This window comes from Polypterus senegalus, chromosome 8 (assembly GCF_016835505.1).
Source record: "Polypterus senegalus isolate Bchr_013 chromosome 8, ASM1683550v1, whole genome shotgun sequence".
NCBI lineage: Eukaryota > Metazoa > Chordata > Cladistia > Polypteriformes > Polypteridae > Polypterus > Polypterus senegalus.
Genome location: NC_053161.1, coordinates 142675280 through 142699284, shown reverse-complemented (window position 1 = coordinate 142699284; position 24005 = coordinate 142675280). Strand labels below are relative to the sequence as shown.

Genomic DNA, 24005 nt, shown 5'->3' with positions numbered 1-24005 from the left:
ACCGTTTCAGGTCCGAAGATAGTGTTCTCCGAAGGGAAGTGCCGTGTAGACTGGAACAAGTCAGTCCCAATTTCAGACGCACCATAATTATCTTCTTCAGCTTTGTATCTTTTATGATTCTGCTGGGAGTTCCGTCCAGAGTACGGAACGCCTTAACACTGGGCACCAAAAATTGTGGTAGAAATTTAACATCTTAAAGAATCATCCTCTAACAGTTTAATTACTCCTCAGAAAAATGCCTCAGGAGGGAGAATTCTTCTAAAGCAGTTTGTTACAGCATGATCAGAATGATAGGAGAAACAAAGAAGAGAGGTTCATTTTATAAACTATTGAATTTACATAAAGTGTCAATCAATGCATACATTTACTCTGGTTGGTTCGTTGGTTTACACCCAATCGACTTATATAAATAAGTCTAGTCTATTATATTCTGGTGGTTCTTGTACCTTTTGAGATGAGCTACCACCCTTGATATTTGTGCATATAACAATTGTCCTGTAAACAAGCAGAATGGACATCTGCAAATTTCTTAGTCATTTTTCAGTACATTTTGTTGTTCACTTGACCCCTATCTGACCTTCTCACATGCCTGAAAAGGTTTCTGACATGTAACCCTTTATGCCATTTCTTTTCTTTAAGATATAAGCTGCATTACCCTAAACTTATTCTTCCACAACTCCTCATAAATATTTGTCACAGTCTTGTCTTAGAGCCTAGATGCTGCAAATATGCAATTTAAAAAAAAAAAAAACACCTTTTGATAGTAAGGATTTAACCTCATCGCTGCTGTCTCGCAGTTAGGAGACCCGGGTTCGCTTCACGGGTCCTCCTTGCATGGAGTTTGCATGTTCTCCCCGTGTCTGCGTGGGTTTCCTCCGGGTACTCTGGTTTCCTCCCACAGTCCAAAGACATGCAGGTTAGTTGCATTTGCAATTCTGAATTGTCCCTAGCGTATACGTGCGCACGTGACCTGCGGTGGGGCTGGCGCCCTGCCTGGGGTTTGTTTCCTGCCTTGCGCCCTGTGTTGGCTGCGATTGGCTCCAGCAGATCCCCATGACCCTGTAGTTAGGATGTAGCGGGTTGGATAATGGATGGATGGACGGACGGATTCAACCTCATGCCAAGTGTAAGGCAACGTGGTAGTTAAATTGCACAAAGTTAAACAATAAAAACAGTTAATATACTAGTGGAAAATGTGGACCTTCAATTAAAAAGGGGTTTAAAAAGGGATAAAGTCCACCAATATAAATAACTAATATGAATTTAACATGTAGCACCATATGCTTGAGGCTTCAATTGATTGCAAATAGGAGCATTTGATGTGTGCTTTCACATAAATATGTATTCATCCAGTACTCAAAGGGTGAAAAAAAAGTTAGAGACAATGAAATGTGGAAGTCAAATTTTTTTTCTCCACAAAACACAAGACGGAAAGCAGAAAGAGTGGAAAAATAGAATGAAATCAATGGAAGAAATGCGATTAAATTAAACCAAGAGCCTGAAGTGCTAGGTTAGAACAGTACTGGTTGCGTGCAGAAGAGGTGAGAAAGTACTTTAAGTCGTGGAAGCTGTATGGGGTTTGGTTTTGGTTGTAGTTTGTATTCTTCTGTAACTTGCCTTCTATTTGTAAAAGGTTGGAGGCATAGAGAATGGAAAGCGCCTACAGTATGGGGTGCTGTACTGTGTATTTAAAATCCTCAAAGGTCATTGATAAAGTAGATTCAGCAACATTCCTACAGCTTAATGGTGAATGTGTACTCAAACATTAATGGAAATTAAGGGGAAATGCATTTAAAACTGAAGCCAGGAAGTACTTCTTCAAGCAAAGTTGTGGGACTCTGGAACAAACTACTGAGCGATGTAGTTGAAGCAGAAACCTTGGCAACCTTTAAGAATTTGGACAAGATATTGGGACAGCTTAGCTATTAGCTAAACAGGCTTGATGAAATGAATGGTCCCTAATTTGTCAAATTTGGATTTACAAATTGTCTGAAACTGGCAAGGCTTCTAAGTGAACTGTTAAACCAGGGTTCCCACTAATACACACCCCTCCAATACAGGACTTGGTGTAAGGACAACAGTGGAACATTAATGGATTGATTATACTAAAACATTCCCAGAATTATGAATAATTGCTTTATGAAAACTGACACAAAGGCATTAAATACCCTATTTGAACTAACGATCCACATGGTAAACAAAGTGTATGAGTTCACCTTCATCCAAAGCAAGGATTACTAATACGAAAAATACTGGCTACTTTCAGCAGGTTTTTTCAGCAGAAAATAAAACTGCATTATTGTTTTCTCTTCTCCATACAAACAGGTTTTATTAGGTTTGGTGTGATGCATTTAATTTTGAAGCTGTTGGATTACAGCAGAATGATTTCATGCAGCATATACAGCCAGTCCTTGTATAAACATTGAGAAAAATACTTCAGTGCTTATTTAATAGCATTAAGATGAGCTTTGTAATATTGCCTACCTCCAGAATCCAAGGTTGCCACGTTATCAGGAATAACAGATTCTTTGGCTATAAATAAAAGAATAAAATAAGACAAAACCAGGCTTTTCTTTATTAAGCCTGGTGCTCAAAGCATATTGCAAATTTACCCTGTACTGCTTCAATCCAGTCTAACATAACTCTAACACGACTGAACAGCCAAGACCCTTCTCCACAGGTCAGACCACTCTGTAGCCCATACAGGGTGTATTTACCATCTTTTAGACACACTAGAGGATCTCCCACTTCACCCTGCAAAAGGACAAAATAATTAAATAAATAGAAATGCACTGAAATTTTAGCTATGTATAATAAACTTCGGACATTTGCAGTTCCAGTGATCTAGAATATAGCCATTAGGTTCATGTGAATATCTACAATTGAAAACATTTTAAAAAGGCATACGCTCTTCATTTGTAACCCTATAAAGAACAGTCTAACTCCTCTTCTTGCTGAACTACCCCGAACTTCCTGTCCGATATATTAAATAAATAAAAAAAAAAAAAAACCAAAAACTGCATATTCTTTTACTAAACAAGGGTTACTGAACAAGGAAAAAACCCACAATAAATTCCACACTGGCAAAAGATTCCTACACCATGCTTATCCCATAAAACGGGATAGTGTGAATGCCATTATCTGATCTCTATCAAAGTCTATTGATAAAACCCTTGACAAATACACAAAGGATTGCAAAAATGCACCAACTACATTCTTTTGGAAATGTGAGTGGTGTTGCCAAACCCTTCTGCAAAACCCTTATGGAACTCCAATCTCTCCACAATGTGGTTTTGCGGAAATTAATTGGGTAAAACGCATATTTCAATGCATTTTTAGTAATGTTAACTTCACAAAAACTATGGTACTTTTGTCTCAAACTCCTCTTCCACAAACATTTTTGAGTGGTGTCTAAAGCAGATCACAAAAGGCAGTTTAGGTATTAAGCTGTGTGTGGATAAAATCAATTAATGAGTTACACAAGGGAACACATGGAATGCACAAACTAGTGTTTTTGTGCCAGTCCCAGACCCATATAAATAGGGAGGGTTACATTATCTGGCAAAATTTTATCCCAGATGCCCTTCGTAATGTGAACAACAATACAGATTTTTTCATGCCAGACTGGTCGAGGTCACATTAACAATGGCCGACACCAATACTGTTAGCCAACAGGGTGCTGCCGTAATTGGGCTAATGTTGGCTGAAGTAGAAGAGCAGGAAGGCATGTCCAGAGGCAGGAGGTGAAGAAGGTAAAGAGAGTGGAAGCGAGGGTAGGAACTTTGAATGTTGGCAGTTATGACTGGTAAGGCAAGAGAGTTAGCGGATGTGATGGAGAGAAGGAAGATCGATATAATGTTTTTGCAAGAGACTAAATTGAAGGGAAGGGAGACTAGGTGGATCGTAGGTTGGTTCAAATTGTTCTATCATGGACTAGATGGGAGGAGAAATTGGGTAGTGGTTATCCTGAAGGAACAGTATGTGAAGAGTGCTTTGGAGTGGAAAAGAATGTTGGACATAGTGATTATTAAGCTGGAAACTGAAGGTGTGATAATGAATGTTGTTAGTGCATATGCCCCACAAGCTGGATATTCGATGTAGGAGAAAGAAGATTTCTAACCAAGTTGGATGAAGTGGTGAAGAGTGTATGCAAGTGAGAGAGAAATTTCATTGAAAATGTTGGTGAAGGAAAAAGAGGAAATGAGGAGGTGATGGGTAGGCATGGTGTCAAGGAAAGGAATACAGAAGGTCTGATGGTAGTAGATTTTGTGAGAAAGGATGGGCATGGCTGTGGTGAATACGTATTTTAAGAAGAGAGTGGAACATAGGGTGACGTTCAAGAGTGGAGGAAGATGCATACAGGTTGATTATATCATATGCAGGAGGGTCAGTCTAGTCAGTCTAAAGGAGACCATAGACTACAAAGTGTTGACAGGAGAACATGTAGTTAAGCAGCACAGGATGGTGGCCTGCAGGATGACGAAGATCAAGAGGAGGAGATGGTGGAAGCTGAAGAAGGAAGACTGCAAGGTTGAGTTCAGAGTGGAGGTAAGACGGGCACTGGGTGACAGTGAAGAGCTGCCAGATAGCTGGGCAACTATAGTACAAGTAATAAGGATGACAGCAAGGAGGGTGCTTGGCATAACATCTGGACAGAGGAAAAGGAAACCTCTTTGTGGAAGTACAGAAGAGTATGCAGAGTAAGGGGTTGGCAAAGAAGTGGGATAGTCAGAGAGATGAAGAAAGTAGAAAGGAGTACAAGGAGATAAGGCTCAAGGTGAAGAGAGGTGGCGAAGGCTAAAGAAAAAGTGTATGATGAGTTGTAGGAGAGGTTGAACACTAAGACGAGAGAAAAAGGACCTGTACACAACATATGTTGCAGAGGTAGAAAATAGGATTTATGTATTATGAATCAAAAAGGGAATAATCAAAAATGATGCTAACATTTCTAATGAAAAGAAACATGCAATATCACCAATGACTGAGAATGGAACAGAACAGAAATGGTGAGAGCCCACTGCAAAGACAAATGCATTTGAGACAAAGCCACATGAGCAAATGTCTTGCCAGTGGAATGGAACCTTTACAAATATGAAAATTTTAACTTGATTCCCACTCATAGAAACAAATGTTTGCGAATATACCATCATCTTAAAAATTACTACATACCTGACTAAAAGCTGTAATCTCAGAACCAGGAAAGCCTGCACACAGCATTGTGTTGCTTATCTTGCCAGTTCCCATGGACTCTGAAGTAATGTTAGAGTCATGTATTGGAAGATAACATTGCTGCAACCTACTAACCAGTTGTCCTTAAATGAGAAGGGGTTGGGGGTTTGTTACATCAGACATGAATTCACTTATCTACAAGCATTCTTCAGTAATGATACACCTAACTAGACAAAACAAATCTATACACATATATACCAACAAATTCTGCTGTAGACATGAGCTTGATAATAGCCAATACAACTAAAACAATAATAAATCCCATCAAAAACTTCTTGTTTTAGTCTTGATCTAAAGATTGATCTTACTCGGCTTAGGTTCTTCACTTTGAATAGGAATCCTTCAAAAAGGCTAGATTTCCACCTCCCCAACAAAACACGCCCATAAACAGGAAAAAAAAAAAACACAAAGTATTAGGATTAGCATGGTGTATAAGGTATACCCTTGGCCTAACCCACTCAGTTTATCTGGCTGGGCTGGACTGCCAACTTCCTGACTAGACTGCAGGTATTCTTTTCTAAGAGGCAAAAAAAAAACAAAAAAAAAAAAGACCTTCAGGCTATCACTTATACCTACCATCTAATATACCTCTTCCAGTTAGGATACAGATTGAAGAGGGCTCCAATGTATTATCTCTGTCAGGAAGACATACTGGGCTAACATATTCATCAACAATAACTTCCTGCACTTTTACCATAGCAATGTTATATTCTGAATTGTACAGGGTGAAGTTAGGATGCATTAGGATATCCAACACCTCCAGGACCTACAAAGCAAACACATGGAGACTTGAAACTAGCAGTGGTGCAAAGACTATGCAGACTGCATGCAAGTGTGCAATATGCTTTAGACCATTTAAATTCTCAAGGACATTATTAATTATGATGAACACAGAAAAACATTTACATTACTTATTTCACAAGTAAAGCTCAACCTATTTTGAAATTCTAAGTTTGACTAGATAGGGGAAGAAAAACACCTAGGTAAGAGTTAAGGGTTATATTAAACAGATGGGAAGTCAAGATCAGAAGTGAAGTTTGAGGTGCAGCATGGATTTGTGGAAGGTAAATAAAAATTATGTTTCTAAGACATTTAATTGAACAAGCAAAAGAAACGTAAAGGATACTGCATATATGCCTCACTGATTACACAAAGGCATTTGAAACATTAAGTGTTAAACATTTTAAAAAGTCTTCAACTTGATACAAGATTTGATTAGTAATTAATCTATAATGGGAACAAGCAACAATTAAGAAACAAGTGTGAATATGAAGAATGGAAGTTATAAGGAATATGACAAGATATGTGTTCTTTTGCTAGAGGAAAGTAATATGGGTAGGAGGTGTCAATGTTACCAATGTTCAATTTGCAGATAATATATTTATTGGTGAAAGTGATGAGGAACTACAGTAATGTCAGAGTAGAAAACAGTGGAGAAGGGACAAACTAAAATTGCAAGAGAGAAAAAAAAAAAAAAAAAGTTCTTACAAAAGACAAAGCACTGACAAAATGTCACTTAAAATATCATGCAAGTGGATCCTTGCTTCCTAGGTGGCATTTTAACACAAGATAGAAGTAACCAGGAAATCAGGAGAGAAACTGCTACAGCAAAAATGGTTTATACAGTTAGAACAGATACTTATAAAACCAATGCAAACAATGAAAGCAGAGATGAAAATTCAAAGATGTTATGTTTGGTCTATCTCAGGGGTCCTCAATCATAGTCCAGGAGGGCCACAGTGGCTGCAGGTTTTTGTTCTAAACCGGTTGCTTAGTTAGAAAACAATTCTTGTCAATAATTTAATTTAATGGTTTATTAGTGCCAGGTAATTCTCATATCCTAGATTTTCTTCCCTTTTCTAAGGATATCATCCAAATGATTTGAAGGCTAAAATGGATGAGTAATTCTTAGTCCTTCACTTTTTTCTGTTCACTTTCCTTCCAAGTATTTAATTAAACCCATTAGTGCATGATAAATACACACAGGTGTAAATGCTAACAAGATAAATGGAGAAATGCTGGTCTCCTTTGCCGTTTGCATGTTATTGCTAATTATGAGTGATTAAAAACCAAGACTACAGCTGTTTAAGACTAAAATAAGCAATAAGGGTTCAAAATCTTCATTAGCCAGACAACTAAAGTGAAGCAGATGTGTTACTTTAGCAATAATTGACTATTATTAAGCAATTGGGTTGGAGCAAAAAAACCTGCAGCCACTGCGGCCCTCCAGGACCATGATTGAGGACCCCTGGTATATCAATGTATGGTTGTGAAAAGGACTGAGTAATACAACGCAAGGTAGACTAGAGAGCTGTGGGAGGGGGGAAAAAAAAAAAAAAAAAGCTGGGTGGGGAAGGGTCATACAGCATAAAGTAAGAAGTACTGTATTAGAGAGCACAGGTGAAAAGACATTTACTAAATGAGCAAGAACAGAATTAAAATATTTGGGATTCATCAGAACTGAAGGAATTGAAGGTTTTGCATTACTGGTTAAAATCAATGACAAGAAAGCACAAGTAAGGCAGAGAAAAGCAATCAGTGGAAATGCCGTGAAAAGATTCAGGAACATCAGGAATTGCAATATTTTTATTATGGAAAGAGAAACAGGTAGAAGACCGTAATAACCAACATCTGCATCGAACAAGGCACTTAATGATGGAGATAGTATTCCATGGTAATGTGGGCTTGCCTGAAGAGAGAATTAAGGCTGTAAAAAAAGTTAACTCTCTCACTGTGAACCTGCACATTTAATTGAACAGTGCATGAACTACATTATACAAAATTAGATCTGTACCCATCAATACTAGGTAGAATGTATCCTAGGCTTTTACAAGTTTTTTTTTGTAATAATTTAATTTAAGAGACCGATCAGAATCAATGATCAAAATCCAAATTAACCAACCTTAGAAAGCAGTTCTGGAGTGTGACATACACGCATCCACTGTTATGCATATAGGAACGGGGGAATGTGGGAGAACTTCCAATAATGACAAATGAAGCAAAAAAACATCAATGCAAGACTCAAATGAAGTGGTGATCATCTGCAAACGCAATGACATGAGCGGCCCCATGATTTAATACCAAAATAAAATGTATTTAGTACTTCGAATGACAAAGAACATCTAACACACTATACATCATAAACAATGAACAGAGTTAGCACAACAAATAAAATGGCATACTTCGTTGCTAAATATACATCTGCAAACCTTAGTTTTTATATGATTTTTGAAGGCAAACTACAGGTTACATTAATGAATGTTAAGTGAAAGCACATGTCATATATATGAATGGTACACTGAAGAATGTGATACTGCATTATAGGTATAAATCAGAACAACTACAGCCCGAGGTATTTTAAAAATCTGGATTTGTACAGGAGCATAAGAAAAAGTCCACTCTCACCACAAAACAAAAGCTTTTTAAATTAATTTCTGAAATAAAGGATTAACATGAAAAACTGACATGTTTGATTTCACAAAGCTTTAAAGTTGGAATTAATGTAAAAGGAGGGAGGGATAAATGTGGAAAATTAAAGCACCATATGTTCGACATTTAAAAATTTGAATTTGATTATTCCGTTAAATATTACCATTTTAGTTGTATTAAACTAGCTAATTATTCCGAATATAAATCTTACAATAGCAAATATTACAAAGTTAACCAATTAATTCACCGACAAATCAGACATTTAAAAACACAGCTTTAGAGAGCCCTTTTAAAAGGAATTATCTAAAACTATTCTAGCATTCTCTAATTCAGTGGTGGCCACACTTTCGGCTTGCGAGCTACTTTTAAAATGAGCAGGTCGAAATGATCTACCTACATTAAAAATGCCATTTTTAGATAGATAGATATATTGTAAACAGCACTATATAGCGCCTGACCCGACACAGATTGGACACTGGAGGCACGTGTAAAATAAAATTCTTTTTTATTCTTCTTCAGCTGGAGGGCACGTCTTCCCCGTAACCCCCCAGCCACAACACAGTCCCAAGCACCAGTAACCACCAGTGCAGCACAATCAAAAACACTCCTCCCTCACAACCTTGTCTTCCTCCACCCGACTCTGGCCGATGAGTGGTGGTCACTGGCTCCTTTTATAGGTCACCTGGAAGTGCTCCAGGTGTTTGATCACCAAGCTCTGGCGGCACTTCCAGGTGTGATGAAGCTGCTGTCCATATGGGCTCAGGAGTCCCAAACACAGCACCCCCTGGCGGTACGTGCGGGACCCAACAGGGCTGCCCCCAACTCCAATTCCCAGGGAGCCCTGTGGGAAACTGAGGCACTTCACCAGGCCAGGGGGGTGGCCATCTATTGTCCAGGGGGAGGTATTGCACTATCCAGGGCTGCTCCCCCTGAATACAGTGTGCAGGGGCGTCCCCGACTGGGCATGGACGGCAGGCACCTGTCACAATATATTTTATATATATATATATATATATATATATATATATATATATATATATATATATATATATATATATATAAAATATGAATATATACAATGAATATTCATTTTTTTCCCTGAGAATTCTACACACAACACCCCATTAATGACAACGTGAAAAAAGTTTACTTGAGATTTTTAGAAATTTATTAAAAATAAAAACATTGACAAAGCACATGTACATAAGTATTCACAGCCTTTGCCATGAAGCTCAAAATTGAGCTCAGGTGCATCCTGTTCCCCCTGATCATCCTTGAGATGTTTCTGCAGCTTAAATGGAGTCCACCTGTGGTAAAGTCAGTTGATTGTACATGATTTGGAAAGGCACACACCTGTCTATATAAAGGTCCCACAGTTCATGTCAGAGCACAAACCGAGCATGAAGTCAAAGGAATTGTCTGTAGACCTCCGAGACAGGATTGTCTTGAGGCACAAATCTGGGGAAGGTTACAGAAAAACATCTGCTGCTTTGAAGGTCCCAATGAGCACAATGGCCTCCATCATCCGTAAGTGGAAGAAGTTCAAAACCACCAGGACTCTTCCTAGAGCTGGCCGGCCATCTAAACTGAGCGATCGGGGGACAAGGGCTTTAGTCAGGGAGGTGACCAAGAACCCGATGATCACTCTGTCAGAGCTCCAGAGGTCCTCTGTGGAGAGAGGAGAACCTTCCAGAAGGACAACCATCTCTGTAGCAATCCACCAATCAGGCCTGTATGGTAGAGTGGCCAGACAGAAGCCACTCCTTAGTAAAAGGCACATGGCAGCCCACCTGGAGTTTGCAAAAAGGCACCTGAACAAAATTCTCTGGTCTGACGAGACAAAGATTGAACTCTTTGGTGTGAATGCCAGGCGTCACGTTTGGAGGAAACCAGGCACCGCTCATCACCAGGCCAATACCATCCCTACAGTGAAGCATGGTGGTGGCAGCACCATGCTGTGACGATGTTTTTCAGCGGCAGGAACTGGGAGACTAGTCAGAATAAAGGAAATGACTGCAGCAATGTCCAGAGCGCTCTTGACCTCTGACTGGGGCGACGGTTCATCTGTCAGCAGGACAACAACCCTAAGCACAAAGCCAAGATATCAAAGGAGTGGCTTCAGGACAACTCTGTGAATGTCCTTGAGTGGCCCAGCCAGAGCCCAGACTTGAATCCGATTGAACATCTCTGGAGAGATCTTAAAATGGCTGTGCACCGATGCTTCCCATCCAACCTGATGGAGCTTGAGAGGTGCTGCAAAGAGGAATGGGCAAAACTGGCCAAGGATAGGTGTGCCAAGCTTGTGGCATCATATTTAAAAAGACTTGAGGCTCTAATTGCTGCCAAAGGTGTATCGACAAAGTATTGAGCAAAGGCTGTGAATACTTATGTACATGTGCCTTTTCAGTTTTTTTATTTTTAATAAATTTGCAAAAACCTCAAGTAAACTTTTTTCACGTTGTTCATTATAGGGTGTTGCATGTACAATTCTGTGTGTATGTTGAAATGCAATCTACCTGCACTACCTTTGCGATCTACCTGTCAATCGCGATCGACACATTGGGCACCCCTGCTCTAATTCAACAGCACATATACAATAATGGCAGAATTTTTATATATAGTATGGATTTCAGGCAGTAGATTTCCATTACTGGACAGAAAATATCAGAAATTAGGATGGTACACGTTATCAGGTAGTTCACGATAGGCAATTCTCTATAAACCCTATGCTGAAATGTCCCCCAACCCCCAAATATAAACTCTACATTTGTTATTACACTGCAAGGATACCCATCTTTGGCACAAGTTAAAATTCAAGCCTTGCATTATATTTTGATAATTATAAATACCAATACCAAATTACTTAAGTGATAGGTGGGTAATATTTGATGGGTATGCCGTATGCCAGTATTTTTTAAGCTGTTATTTTGTTATTTATACTGTTTATGTTATGCTGTATTACAGAAGACATTTTTCACTTTTATTTTTGAAGATACTTTAATAAAAGGCCATTGAATGGTATTTTTTTTAACCATAGTGATGAAACGTATCAAATATTGTTAGGTTCTATCATAACCAGGGAGAATTAAGACACAATATTTTCTCTATAGTTTACAAACCGAGCCACACACAGTCAAGACATGATCAGATCTCAGCCTACATTTACCTGCTCAGTTTTTTCATCGAGTTGATAATCATGATCTCCAGCCACTACTTTCCAGTGACTTAATGAGGAAGAACTAGATAAAAGTAAACAGAACAGCTGTCAGTGTTTAAATTACAGACTGTGTCCCTTGTACTAAAGTAGCAAAGAACACACAAAATAAACAAAATTGAGGAACAAGCTAAAAGTGAATGCAAAAACCAAATAAAACTGTTTTTAAGATTGACCACACAGGTTTTCAAACCTGTCTAGCACATAGTTACAGAAAAAGTACATACCTAAGCTCACCATTCATGTCTAAGCTGGGTTTTTTTGTGTTGCTTATTTTATTTTTTTTAGGAAAACCTCAGCACCTTCAAATCCTTTCACTGCCCTCATTTTCTAACATGAACATTCCATGTATTCCTCTCATAGTGTCTGAAATGGCCTCAACTTTAAATTCTCCAAGATCAGGAGCTACTTTATATTAGCACAGAGGCACATGCAGGGCATTCTGCTTTGTCCCTGTGAGCGCATGCTTGTGTCATGCTACTAGAGTTTGGCTGTGCCCTTTTGTAGCTTTTAGCTCTGCCTACCAGACAATCCACCACAAAACAATGTATAAAACATATTTAGCAATTTATTAAATTGTGTATATTAATGCGGAAATGCCCCTCCATCTACTCAAACTAGTACAAGCAGTTTCACGGTTTGTTGATCCCAGTACAGCGTCAGGGTAAGTGTTCCCAGCAGCACCACACAAACCATCAGTGAACTCGGCTGTAAGATGCTTCCTTTAAAAATAGGCTTCCTTGTTTCGATTTTAAAAAAATGAAAAATACCTGCCAGAAAATACCACTTTTCCTGGGTTATACTACCACCTCTTGAAGGTGCATTAGGTCCCAAATAAGAAAATAAAAACACTTGCATGAATGTATTTTCTATATATTTAAACGTTTATGGCTAATATAACCATATGGTTCTCTAGCTTTACCATAAAACAGATCAAATGAGTGCTGTTAACATTCTAAATGTAGTTCAACAATGGCTCACAAAATTGTAACTATTGATTTTCAACTAGTTTTCCCATCACCGCAAAGCAGTGAGGGCAGAATGGATCTAAATAACTGAATGATCACATTTAATTAAGGGAAGGGACTGGCGTATGAAACTGTCAAAAATCTTTATCCTGCTTGTATTAAACTGTTAATTATTCACAATCCTTAAAACTTGAGATGACAGACTGGCGTCTCTTAAATTTTGACTTCCAAACTACCACTGTTTTACACTACTTGGTAACAGACTGCTTTTATCTGTTGTGTATGAAGAAATATCTTTCAATACCTTCCATCTCATGTTTAAAATAAAACGTCCACAAGACCAGTTGATTGTTATGAGAAAAAGGTACAGAATGAGGTCATTATGAGAAAACCTGTAAAGCAGAAGTGAAACTGTGTGAAGGGGGGATATTTTGAGAATTATAATAAATGTAAGGCTGCCCAAGGATCACTTCATGAACTGAGACCGGCTTTATGTGCTATGCAGTTGTGCAATAAAGTAATTCTGACTGCCTTTCTGAAGACTGCTCTTTTTTTGAAGAAGTTTCTCCATAACAGTAGACCTTTACCCAATCAGCAAGAACATCTCCCAAAGGTTTTATAAAAGAATTTAAGAGGGTAGTTTTTTTTTTGCCAGTTTCAGTGGATTCTCCAAAGATTTTTGTAAGCAATTATAGAAGTGTCTGTTCCTACAAACAACTGATTTTGTATTCTTTTCAAGCACATTTTGGCTTCTGACAGACGCTGGGTTGCAAGCCCATTGTCTAAAGCTGATCTTCTTGGACTATTAGAAATGGGGGTAACCATGCAGTCATTATAAAAGGAGTAGATAATGAATTCATCTTAAAAAAGGTACACAAGGTGCAATAGAAAATTTATAAAATTTATCATTCCATATTTGCTACTTCAAATTGTGAACTATAAAGTGTGGTGTCAAAATAATTACTTTGTTTGCAGTTTCAACCGTAATGTCAATACTTGAAGCAGGGCACAAAGGACTTAAGTGGCACAGGCAGCAAAATGACCAGGTGCTCAGGCATCCATAGCCTGTCTGCACAAGCCTGTAGATTTCAGAATTCTGTCAACTCATTAATGGCTGAGGATATATCATTAGCCTGTCAGACACCATCCACCACTTGACTTCAAGAATATCAAAGCAAGATATGAACAAGGGGAAGCAGTGTGACACAGAGGTTAATACTTTGGACTCCAGAGGTTGTGGGATTAAATCCAGTTACTAACACAATGGGACCGTGATCAAGTCATTTCACCTACCTGTGCTCCAATTGGGAAAAAGAAAAAAAAACTATTTCATATCAAATGTTGAATAAAGGCGTCAGCAATATAATAAATGCAAAATTAATATAATAAATGCAAAATTATTCTCTAAAATGCCTAACACACACTATTAACACTAGAAGAGCACACACTGAAATCACAAACATGGTTTTATAACAAATGCATACTTCTGCAAAGAAAATGGATGGTTCATTGTTAGGTCTGACATATCTGAAAATGCTGCAAATTAACTGCATTCACTTAGGGGAAAAATCGCTCTGGCCACAAAGTGCCACCTAGTGTAAAACTGATGCTGGCTGTACATTTCATATACTGACAGCTTTGCTGCTATATCAGACATATGGCACACTTTATACAGAACTACAGAATGCCTTTAAAAAGTGTAGACATGCTCATTGATGAGCAACTGTTCCTAATGAAATGTTGCTGCATTTCACATAGTGAAAGTAACACGTTATATAAACAAGCCAATAGTGTTTGCCTTTGGGTGTCCATGCCTGGAGTAATGTATCCAGCATCCACAAGAAGGCTGCAATGTCTGATGAACAAAGGCAACACAAAGAAATAAGGTTATTAGGGCTAACATACCCTGTAAACAAAGGTTCCAAAATGCAGAACTTGATCGAAACAGAGATTTACTATTTGACCTGTTTCAATAGCCAACCTTTTGTTATAAGAGTATAATTTATGTATATACATGTACACTCATGCACACACTGCTATTCCTTATTAAAAAAAAAGGATTAATAATTTAGAATAAGCCTGCTGGATCTGTGATTGACACTTATTTCTCAAAAAAAAACAAAACTTTATACTGGTATCTTCTTTTGGGTGGGTGTTGAATCTCATTTTGCATTGTTTTTACATTTACTGTGGGACATTTTTGTACAGCTTTACAAAGTGGCCAAGGGGAAAAGAAACCAAGGTTAGCAGTGGGAGAAAATGAACTAAAAATATACTATAATATATTTATACCTCTAAATATCTACTGTTAAAAAGGCAAAGACTTTTAAAAGACTGATATTCTAGAAATAATTAAAAGTCAATATCTAATTTCCAAAATAAAATGCATGCTAAAAATGCAACTTAACTGCTTAAAACAGGATGCAGCAGTCACTATCCACTGCCTGCTGAGAACTGCTCCAGAACACCAAACGACACCTCGGTAACTCAGGCCAACATGCCAAGGGTAACTATAAGGTACAACTTGCTCCATTTTGCCAAGACAGGAATCTTTCCATAGTGCCTGTCTGGCTGGAACTCCACATGTGCCTAAAACAAAACATATACCCTTTGTGGTTATTCTTAATATCTTAAGCAGTATAAGCAAACTTGCAGTTAAGTATGGCAAAAACTAGCTTTCAGGTATATGCATGCATGTTTCAGTATTCATACTGTAAATGATGTACAGAAGACTGAAATCTGCACACAAAAACACCCACCTGTGATGTGCCCTGTCACCAGGATTTCCTCGGATTTTGTTGGTTTAACTTCAATAGAATTTTGAGTGCCTACATACAGAAAAGGCAGTTAACTTATTGTATCTGGAGATAGTCAAAATACAGCTACAGGAATTTCACATTATATAATAAAAGGTCATAGGCAGTCCAAATTCATATATAGAACTCTGTTGAATTTGCTCATGAAAACCGTCAGAACACATTTACACAACATAAAGAGGAACATCTGTGTGGTCTAATTTAGAATGTAAAACTTTGCTTTGGTAAACTACCAAATAAACCACTGCCATGATTTTGGCTGGTTTGCACTTTTGCTTAGGAGTACCAGAACCTTTTTGCTAACTCTGCACCCCCACATCTTTGATCAAATGTTGACGTATCCCTGCACTCTTTAATTGAAATACACACATATAAATATATAAAAAACACATATAACATGGTTCCACTCCAAGCACTGAGCAAACATCTGCTCCAAGTTGGCCTTAATGTTTGCATTGTCAGCCTTTCCTCCAAAATCCAGCATGGAGAAATCTGACCAAACCTTTACCACCAAGTCTCAATACTAAAATCTGAATTGATGAACAAATGATGAACACATGTCTGTGACCATTACATAGTTTAGATGTGGTCCAAGTGTTTACATATTAGGCTTGTACAACGCACACACTGTCTTTTACAACACAGGAAAGGAATAACGTGGATATGTGAGTACTGTCCTGCCGATACTCTTTAGTTTTCACACATTATAATTTAGAAGCAGGGCTTGATTCCCAAAAAGTCAAGAGAAGGGCCATGACATTAGGGATTAAAAAAAAAATCCAAATCTGAAACTTTGGACTGGGGCTTACTGCAAATGCCTACAATAACCAAACTTGAAAAGAAATTTGAACAAACATTATTTTCGAAACAATGAAAACATTAAGATTTAAAAACACATCCTATAAGTATATTGCAGGTTATCTTCTTCCCAACATTACAAATTGAACAAAGAAAAAACTGCAACAACTTCATGTAATCAAATCTGTAAAAAACACTAACAACTTTACAAGTGCTTTTTCATTTCACAGCACCATCAATCTCCCAAAAGCTGGACCAGAAATTCTAGAAAACATTAAAGTTCATGTGTCGCAAGCAGAAACTAATTTCCCCACGGTGCAAAGATAATCACTGGTTGTGATTAGTTTATGAAACCAAGTGTCAAGGCATTAGCCTTCATCTTCCTCTTTTCCTCCAACTCATTCTAGTGCACTTGCCTTCCACAGCCATAAACAATTTGTATTTTGAGGGAAAACTTTTAATTATATAAACTAAACACTTATAGTAACTCAAAAAGCAGTTTTTCCCCAGTGTCTAAAAGACTAGCCTAATTGCATATCATTAGTAATAGATTATTCAATTTCTTAAGAGGTTACCAAAATTAAAACCACCATTTTTGATTTTTTTTAGTTCTGTTTGCATTAAAAACTGTCAATTGCAAAGTTTTTCGGGGGTATAAATCAGTCTTATGCTGCAAATCTGGTGATGTGCCAGAAAACTAAGCCATGATTTGTTACACCTACATTTAGAGAAGAATTTGAACACACAACAGGTGTCAAGAGTAGTGGCACTGTATTAGTTGCTTTGAGGAGTCTCAATGACTGTAGAACTTTCACATAACGAACATTGAAATACTGAAATATCAAATAATGAAAATTTAAATTGCTTAGTCGCAGAACCATTGTTTGCATCATCTTCCACAATTTCAATGTTGTATAATTTATACAAAATGGCAAGACACTTCCAAACTTATCAATTTTAATCTCCCCATACCCAACCAAAGATGAAAAGGAATGCAGTATCACATAAAGTAATCTAAATCAGATTTTAAAACACACACACACCCCATCAGATGTGGAGAGAAAATATCCAGGCTGGCTGAAATCCACCCCAAACTATTCATTGCTATTCTGTAAAAAACAGCGACTGCTCTGTTATTCTTCTCCAGCTCGGACATACTGGAATCAATATGAACATTAATCAAAAGTGGATTCTTTACCACATTTCAATCCTTCTGTTGGAGTTTCAGTAAGAATTTCTTGCCCCCAACCCACCCTACAAGATAAATTCTTAAGGCATCTGGTCTTGGTCAAGGAATATACTTCAGTGCCAGATGAGCACCCTTTTTAAGAAGGGTGACCGGAGGATGTGCTCCAACTATAGGGGGATCACACTCCTCAGCCTCCCCAGTAAGGTCTATTCAGGGGTGCTGGAGAAGAGAGTTCGGTCGATGGTCGAATCTCGGATTCAAGAGAAACTATGCGGATTCCGTCCCAGACGTGGAACACTGGACCAGCTTTACACACTGGCCAGGATCCTGGACGGGGCATGGGAGTTTGCCCAACCAGTCTACACGCGTTTTGTGGATTTGGAGAAGGCATTCAACCGTGTCCCTCGAACCATCCTGTGGGGTGTGCTCCAAGAGCACGGGGTACAAGGCTCGCTGTTATAAGTTATTCAGTCCCTGTACAGGAGCTTGGTCTGCATTGCCAGTAATAAGTCGAACTCGTTTCCTGTTGAGGTTGGACTCTGCCAGGGCTGTCCTTTGTCACGGATACTGCTCATAAGTTTTATGGACAGAATTTCTAGGTGCAGCCAAGGAGCGGAGGGGGTCTGGTTCAGTGACCTCAGAATCTCATCTCTGCCATTTGTGGATGACGTCGTTCTGTTGGCTTCATCGGATGGTGACCTCCAGCTCTCACTGGAGTGGTTCGCAGCCGAGTGTGAAGCAGCAGGGATGAGAGTCAGCACCTCTATATTAGAGACCATGGTTCTCAGCCAGAAAAGGGTGGAATGCTCTCTCAGGGTTGGGAACACATTACTGCCTCATGTGGAGGAGTTCATGTATCTCAGGGTCTTGTTCACGAGCGAGAGAAGAATGGAGCAGGAGGTTGACAGACGGATTGGTGCGGCCTCCGCAGTAATGCGGGCTCTGCAACAGTCCATCATGATGGAGAGTTGACCCAAAAGGCGAGGCTGTCGATCTACGTTCCTACCCTCACCTATGGCCACGAGCTTTGAGTAGTGACCAAAAGATCAAGATCATGGATATAAGCAGCCAAAATGAGTTTTCTCCGCAGGACTTCCCCTTAGAGACAGGGTGAGGAGTTCAGCTATCCAGGAGAGACTCAGTCTCGCTGCTCCTCTGCATTGAGAGGAGTCAGTTGAGGTGGTTCGGGCATCTGGTCAGGATGCACCCTGGACACCTCCCGGGGGGTGGTGGTGTTCTGGGCATGCCCCACTGGGAGAAGGCCACAGGGCAGACCCAGGACACGCTGGAGGGATTATATGTCCCGGCTGGCCTGGGAACTCCTCTGGGTCCTCCCAGAGGAGCTGGAGGTGGTGGCCGGGGAGAGGGAGGTCTGGGCTTCCCTGCTTAGACTACTGCCCCCACGACCTGACCTCAGATAAGCGGTGAATAATGAATGGATGGATGAGCAATCACCCTTTCAGGAAGAACCATCAACAACAGTTCAAAAAGTAGACTGTTCTAGTTCTTTCATTTCGTCATCATCCTGCCAAATTTCTTTATTGGAGCTTGACTACCACATGTTGAAAATCTACTTTAATGAGCTACTGCTTCCAACTCCAATTTTAAAAATACCTTGTTTGTTCGTGCATTTTACAATGGGGATATAGTGTAACCAGGGTCCAAAGGTAAAAGAAAAACTTTAAAACCTGCCAAATACATTCACTTTGCAGAGGTGAAGCTTTATATTTAAGAAAGCATGCTTTTCAGATTTGCAAAGCATCCTTGCGACAATGGAAGAAAACTAGAAATTTATCGTAATCAGATTCTTGGTACTATTTTCTCAAGGCATGGGTACATTTTGTTTTTATCTGCTTTTAATGGCCATCATGGGACCATTATCTATTACATTCTGTATTGCATTAGATGTACACCAAGAGGAAGTGAATAAAGTACGAGTGTCAATGGACTTTGAATACATTACAAACCTGAAATGAACTGATCACAATGCAATGCATTTTTAATTAAAGACAGATTGTCGCAAGAGCCAAACCACCTTTTCAGTAGCAAATTTGGAACATACATATATACTCATTAGAACAATCTAAACGAGAACAGGCAATTCAATCCAAAGCAGCTTGTCAGTACTATCCACTTATTTCTTCCAAAAAAAAAAAAAAAAAATCACGTTGAGCTTTGAAAGTCCCTAAAGTCTTACTGTCTACCACACTACTTGGTAGCTTATTCCAAGTGTCTATCATAAATAAAAACTTCCTAATGTTTGTGCATAGTATACCCTTAAGTTTCTAACTGTGTTCCTGTGTTACTGATGAATTCATTTTAAAACAAGTCTTGATCCACTATACTACTTCACTTCATATTTTTTAAACACTTCAAATCATGTTACCTCTTAATCTTCTTTTGCTTAAACTGTATAGGCTCAGCGGTTTTAAACTTTCCTCATAATTCAACCCCTATAGTTCTGGAATCAGCCTAGACGCTCTTCTCTGGACTTTTTCTAGTACTGCTATGTCCTTTGTGTAGCCTGGAGACCAAAACTGCACACAGTACTCCAGATGAGGCCTCACCAGTGCATTATAAAGCTTGAGTATAACCACCTTGGATTTGTACTCCACACATCGTGCTAAACAACCTAACATTGTTTGCCTTCTTAATGGCTTCTGAACACTAAGGAAGTCGATAGCTTAGAGTTCACCATGACTCCTAAATCCTTCTCATATGGTGTACTCTCAATTTTCCATCCGCCCATTGTATATTCAAACCTAACCTTAGCTATCTAGTGTAAAGTATTACACACAGGAAGTGACGCCCGCCGTAGCATACGGCGGTGTAAGAATAGGATCGTAAAATGGTGCTTTGCCTTCGTGAACTGTTTGTGTCAAGAAATAACCCACTTAAAGGAACAAGCAGTTGCCGGATCCCGGAATAGAGAGGACATTGTTATAAAATCAACAGCAGCATCTTCTCTGTCGACGGGTTTTTGTACAAAGGCTTAGGAAACAACCGTCACAGTAGAATGAAAATAGCAAGGTGTACGAGAGGCCACAGGCAGCGTGGGGAAGGGTTTGGAAGAGGACGAATAGGAATCGAGAAATGCTGTGTCAGCTGTGTGTGAGCGGGACTGGTTTTGAAGTGGAAGCAGAACTAACCAGAAGAGAAATATATAAGATATACGGACATTAAAATTTCATCTCCCACAACACGCACAGAAGTGGAGGTGATGGATTCAAGGCATGGTGGACAGACAAGTTTACACTTAGTCAATGGGTCACCCACAAGTTGCTCTGTTGCAATATACACTCCTTTAAAAGGGGAATAGATTAATTTTAATTGACATTTGCATTTGTTTACTTTGAAAGTGGATGCCCCTATCCTATCACTCTTTAAAATTCTTTAAATATACTAGTTGCATCTGCAGACTTTAAACGAGGTCCCCTGCTCATTCAAGAAGCCTTCAATACATAATGCCTGCAGGTTATTTTCTTCTACTTCAAGAGAAAAGCCTAAAAAAATCATTCAATTCATTAGATGAGTCACTTAAATGTGCAGCCTAACAAACATCTTTTCCATTTGTAATAAGTTAAAGTAAATTGCAATGTGTTCAAACTTATCTGCCTAGGACTAATGGGGATGGGGTGGCTGAGGGATAAACGCTTGACTGAATGACGTAAACAAGGTAAATTGTAAACATCGGATAATGATTATATACCCAAATTTCACATTCCAATAGATTGCACATAGCAACTTAAAAAGAACAGTTTCTTGTAACAGAATTGTGTTATGCAATAACCATCAGCAAAACCCAAAGACTTGTCTGTAAAGACGAAAAAAATAAATCAGGAATTGATTTACAGCAAAAATGTTTTACTCTTTTGCAACAGGAGATAGCATGTTTAAGAGTAAGCAGCTACACTGAGCAAGTATTACTTCATGATTTGACTGATGCCTTTGCCCAAGGTGACTTGCAACATTAGAGATAACTGGTCACATTCCTTTTGGTTTGTCCAAATGGAGTACAGGCAGGTGAAGAGACTTGCTCATGGTCACTTACCAGGCTGTTCAAATGTAACTAAAGCTTTAAATCCTCTGAAGTGATTCTCATTGTCACTCTTGAATTCAATTAAGATTTTATTACTGCTGCTCCAAAATGGTCCAGGTATTGAATCACCACAGAGCTTTGCTTAAAATAAAAATAATCCATTAGCAAATACATGTGTGTATAGTGCCATTTCAAACCAAAAAAAAAAATCTGCAAAACAGCTCTGCTAATTATGTAAATAGTGGAAAACATCCTAAACTAATGCATCAGCTGGTAAATTTAGATCCAAGTACCCTTTAATAACTCCAACTTACCAATCGGCAAATGCCTTTCAAAATCATTAAAGATGCTAACAGAGTCATATGTACAGTCCAAACTTTCTTCAACTTCAAAATCAATAAATCTTATCTGAAAAAGTAAAGATAATGTTTAAACAGAACTTGGCTAAATAAATGAACCATCTAAGCTAACAAGGACCTATTTCCTTGCATTAAATATAATACAATTGACAGAAATATTGCTTTCTCCATTATGTGTGTTACAATATTGCACGTGATTCCGTAGCACTTAATTAAAACTTCAGGTTAGCTATGGATATGTGACTACACTGCATCTATCAATAGGTTTATGGAGCACAGGGTGGCTAGGTCTGTTGGGGTTAGGGGGTTATTGGGTGTAAAGTCTTGTTTATTATGAATAAGTTCTTAAGTTTGCATATGCTGGATTTATGTCCAAGTGTCTGCTGATGGCATTCTCATTTGATAACCAGGATTCAGCCAGCTCTCTAGCACTTTTAGTATTGGCTTTAAATTTTACTTGTACATCGTCCGAATTGAATGTATGTCCTGTTGATTTAGTAGGTGTATAGATCAATGATAGCGAGTCTTTTCTTCTGACGGCATTGTGGTGTTCCTGTATACGTGTTGCGATTCTTTTTGAAGTTTGTCCAATGTATAGCGCGGAGCACAAACTGCATGGAATGCTGTACACTACGTTTCGTGTTTCTGCTGTCATTTCTTGTTTTTAGCATTAAAGAGGACTGTGCGCAGATTGTTCGTGGGTTTGTGTGCTATCCGGACACCTGACTTGGCCAGGATGCGTGCTGCACTTTCAGACACATTGTGGTGATGAGGGAGTGACTGCCAGGTGGGGGAGGGGTTCTGATTCAAGTCAATTGTTTGCTGTATATAGATATATCTCTATCTCTATACATTATATATAAACACACAAACAAAAAAAATTTATAATAATGTACGCACATTTCTACACATTTGCCCATACAAATCACAACCCTCTTGTAAACGTGTATACATGATGCAGCCCAAATGTTGCTTGGTTTTGTATGCAGGTGGACTATTACCATAGTTCATGTATGGTTGTTCCAGGGTGTCAATCACAACACGAAAGGCCTTCATTGGTTGATAAAGTATCCTCTACCCCAACACACAGTGTTGCATTCTGTAACTGAGAGCACCAAGAGCATATACAGCATTCTACTGCCTCTCCTCTGGGGCCAGATAGGCACAAGGCACCAGCATCTGACAGTGTACTCACTATCACATGGCACATGTAATGACGGGATTGCTGTTAGTGAATAGAATAGGCCATATGAAAAAGTTCAGCTAGTTACCTTTCCAGCTAGCTAGTCACTACATACAGACCATCATGTCTGCCAAAGATACTTTACCTCAAAACAAATAAAAATCACAGGTGGATCCATGCCACCTAATCATAACCCGTAGTCTCAATCTGGCATCACAAATGACTTGTGTATTAATAGAATGCAACTGCTAATGGTTAACAAAAGCAGCTTAATTCTTGCTAGGTTCCCTTATTGCAATGAGTGCAATCAAGTACTCCAATTACTTAAGGATAACCAGACACTGCTGCAAAAGAGCCTTATGTTGGCAAAAACCTGTTTTGTTTTATGCATCAACAGTCACAAACAACAAAAACTAAATGTAGCACCTGGGGCAGTTCATGGCTTTCGAGACGGACAAAGTGAAGCTTGGGTAAGAAATTCCTGACCGGTCTTCCAGTTTCCTGAGAAGACACGACAGGTAGGCTATAAAAACTGATAAAGGCTTAAAAAAGTTCAGTGCAAATACACAGCATTTGCTCTTTTTTAAGGGCACTAAAATACAGTCTTTACATCATATTTATCACTTAAGATTTAATAGATGTGTTATATAAACGCATGTTATAACAGCTCCGTGATAGAAAGTCTATGCAAGAGTTGTCATTTAGCTGGCTTGGCTGCAATTCCCTATTTAGTCAAAGGTGTCATTTCCCAGTTTCTCCGAAATGCTGCATATGAATGTGC

The 24005-nt window shown here is 38.8% G+C and overlaps 1 protein-coding gene across 2 annotated transcripts in view; it reads right to left on the bottom strand.

Annotated features, from left to right (window-relative positions):
- Positions 1-24005, bottom strand: part of LOC120534343 (ovochymase-2-like) — a 108193-nt gene that overhangs the window by 51764 nt on the left and 32424 nt on the right. For both annotated transcript variants that reach the window (XM_039761867.1, XM_039761868.1), the window contains exons 14-22: positions 21997-22090; positions 21695-21823; positions 15600-15668; positions 15249-15429; positions 11825-11897; positions 5806-5995; positions 5170-5312; positions 2613-2754; positions 2485-2532 (exon numbers count right to left, since the gene is read on the bottom strand). In XM_039761867.1, the coding sequence (XP_039617801.1) occupies positions 2485-2532; positions 2613-2754; positions 5170-5312; positions 5806-5995; positions 11825-11897; positions 15249-15429; positions 15600-15668; positions 21695-21823; positions 21997-22090 (1069 nt within the window). The remainder of the gene's footprint in view (positions 1-2484; positions 2533-2612; positions 2755-5169; positions 5313-5805; positions 5996-11824; positions 11898-15248; positions 15430-15599; positions 15669-21694; positions 21824-21996; positions 22091-24005) is intronic.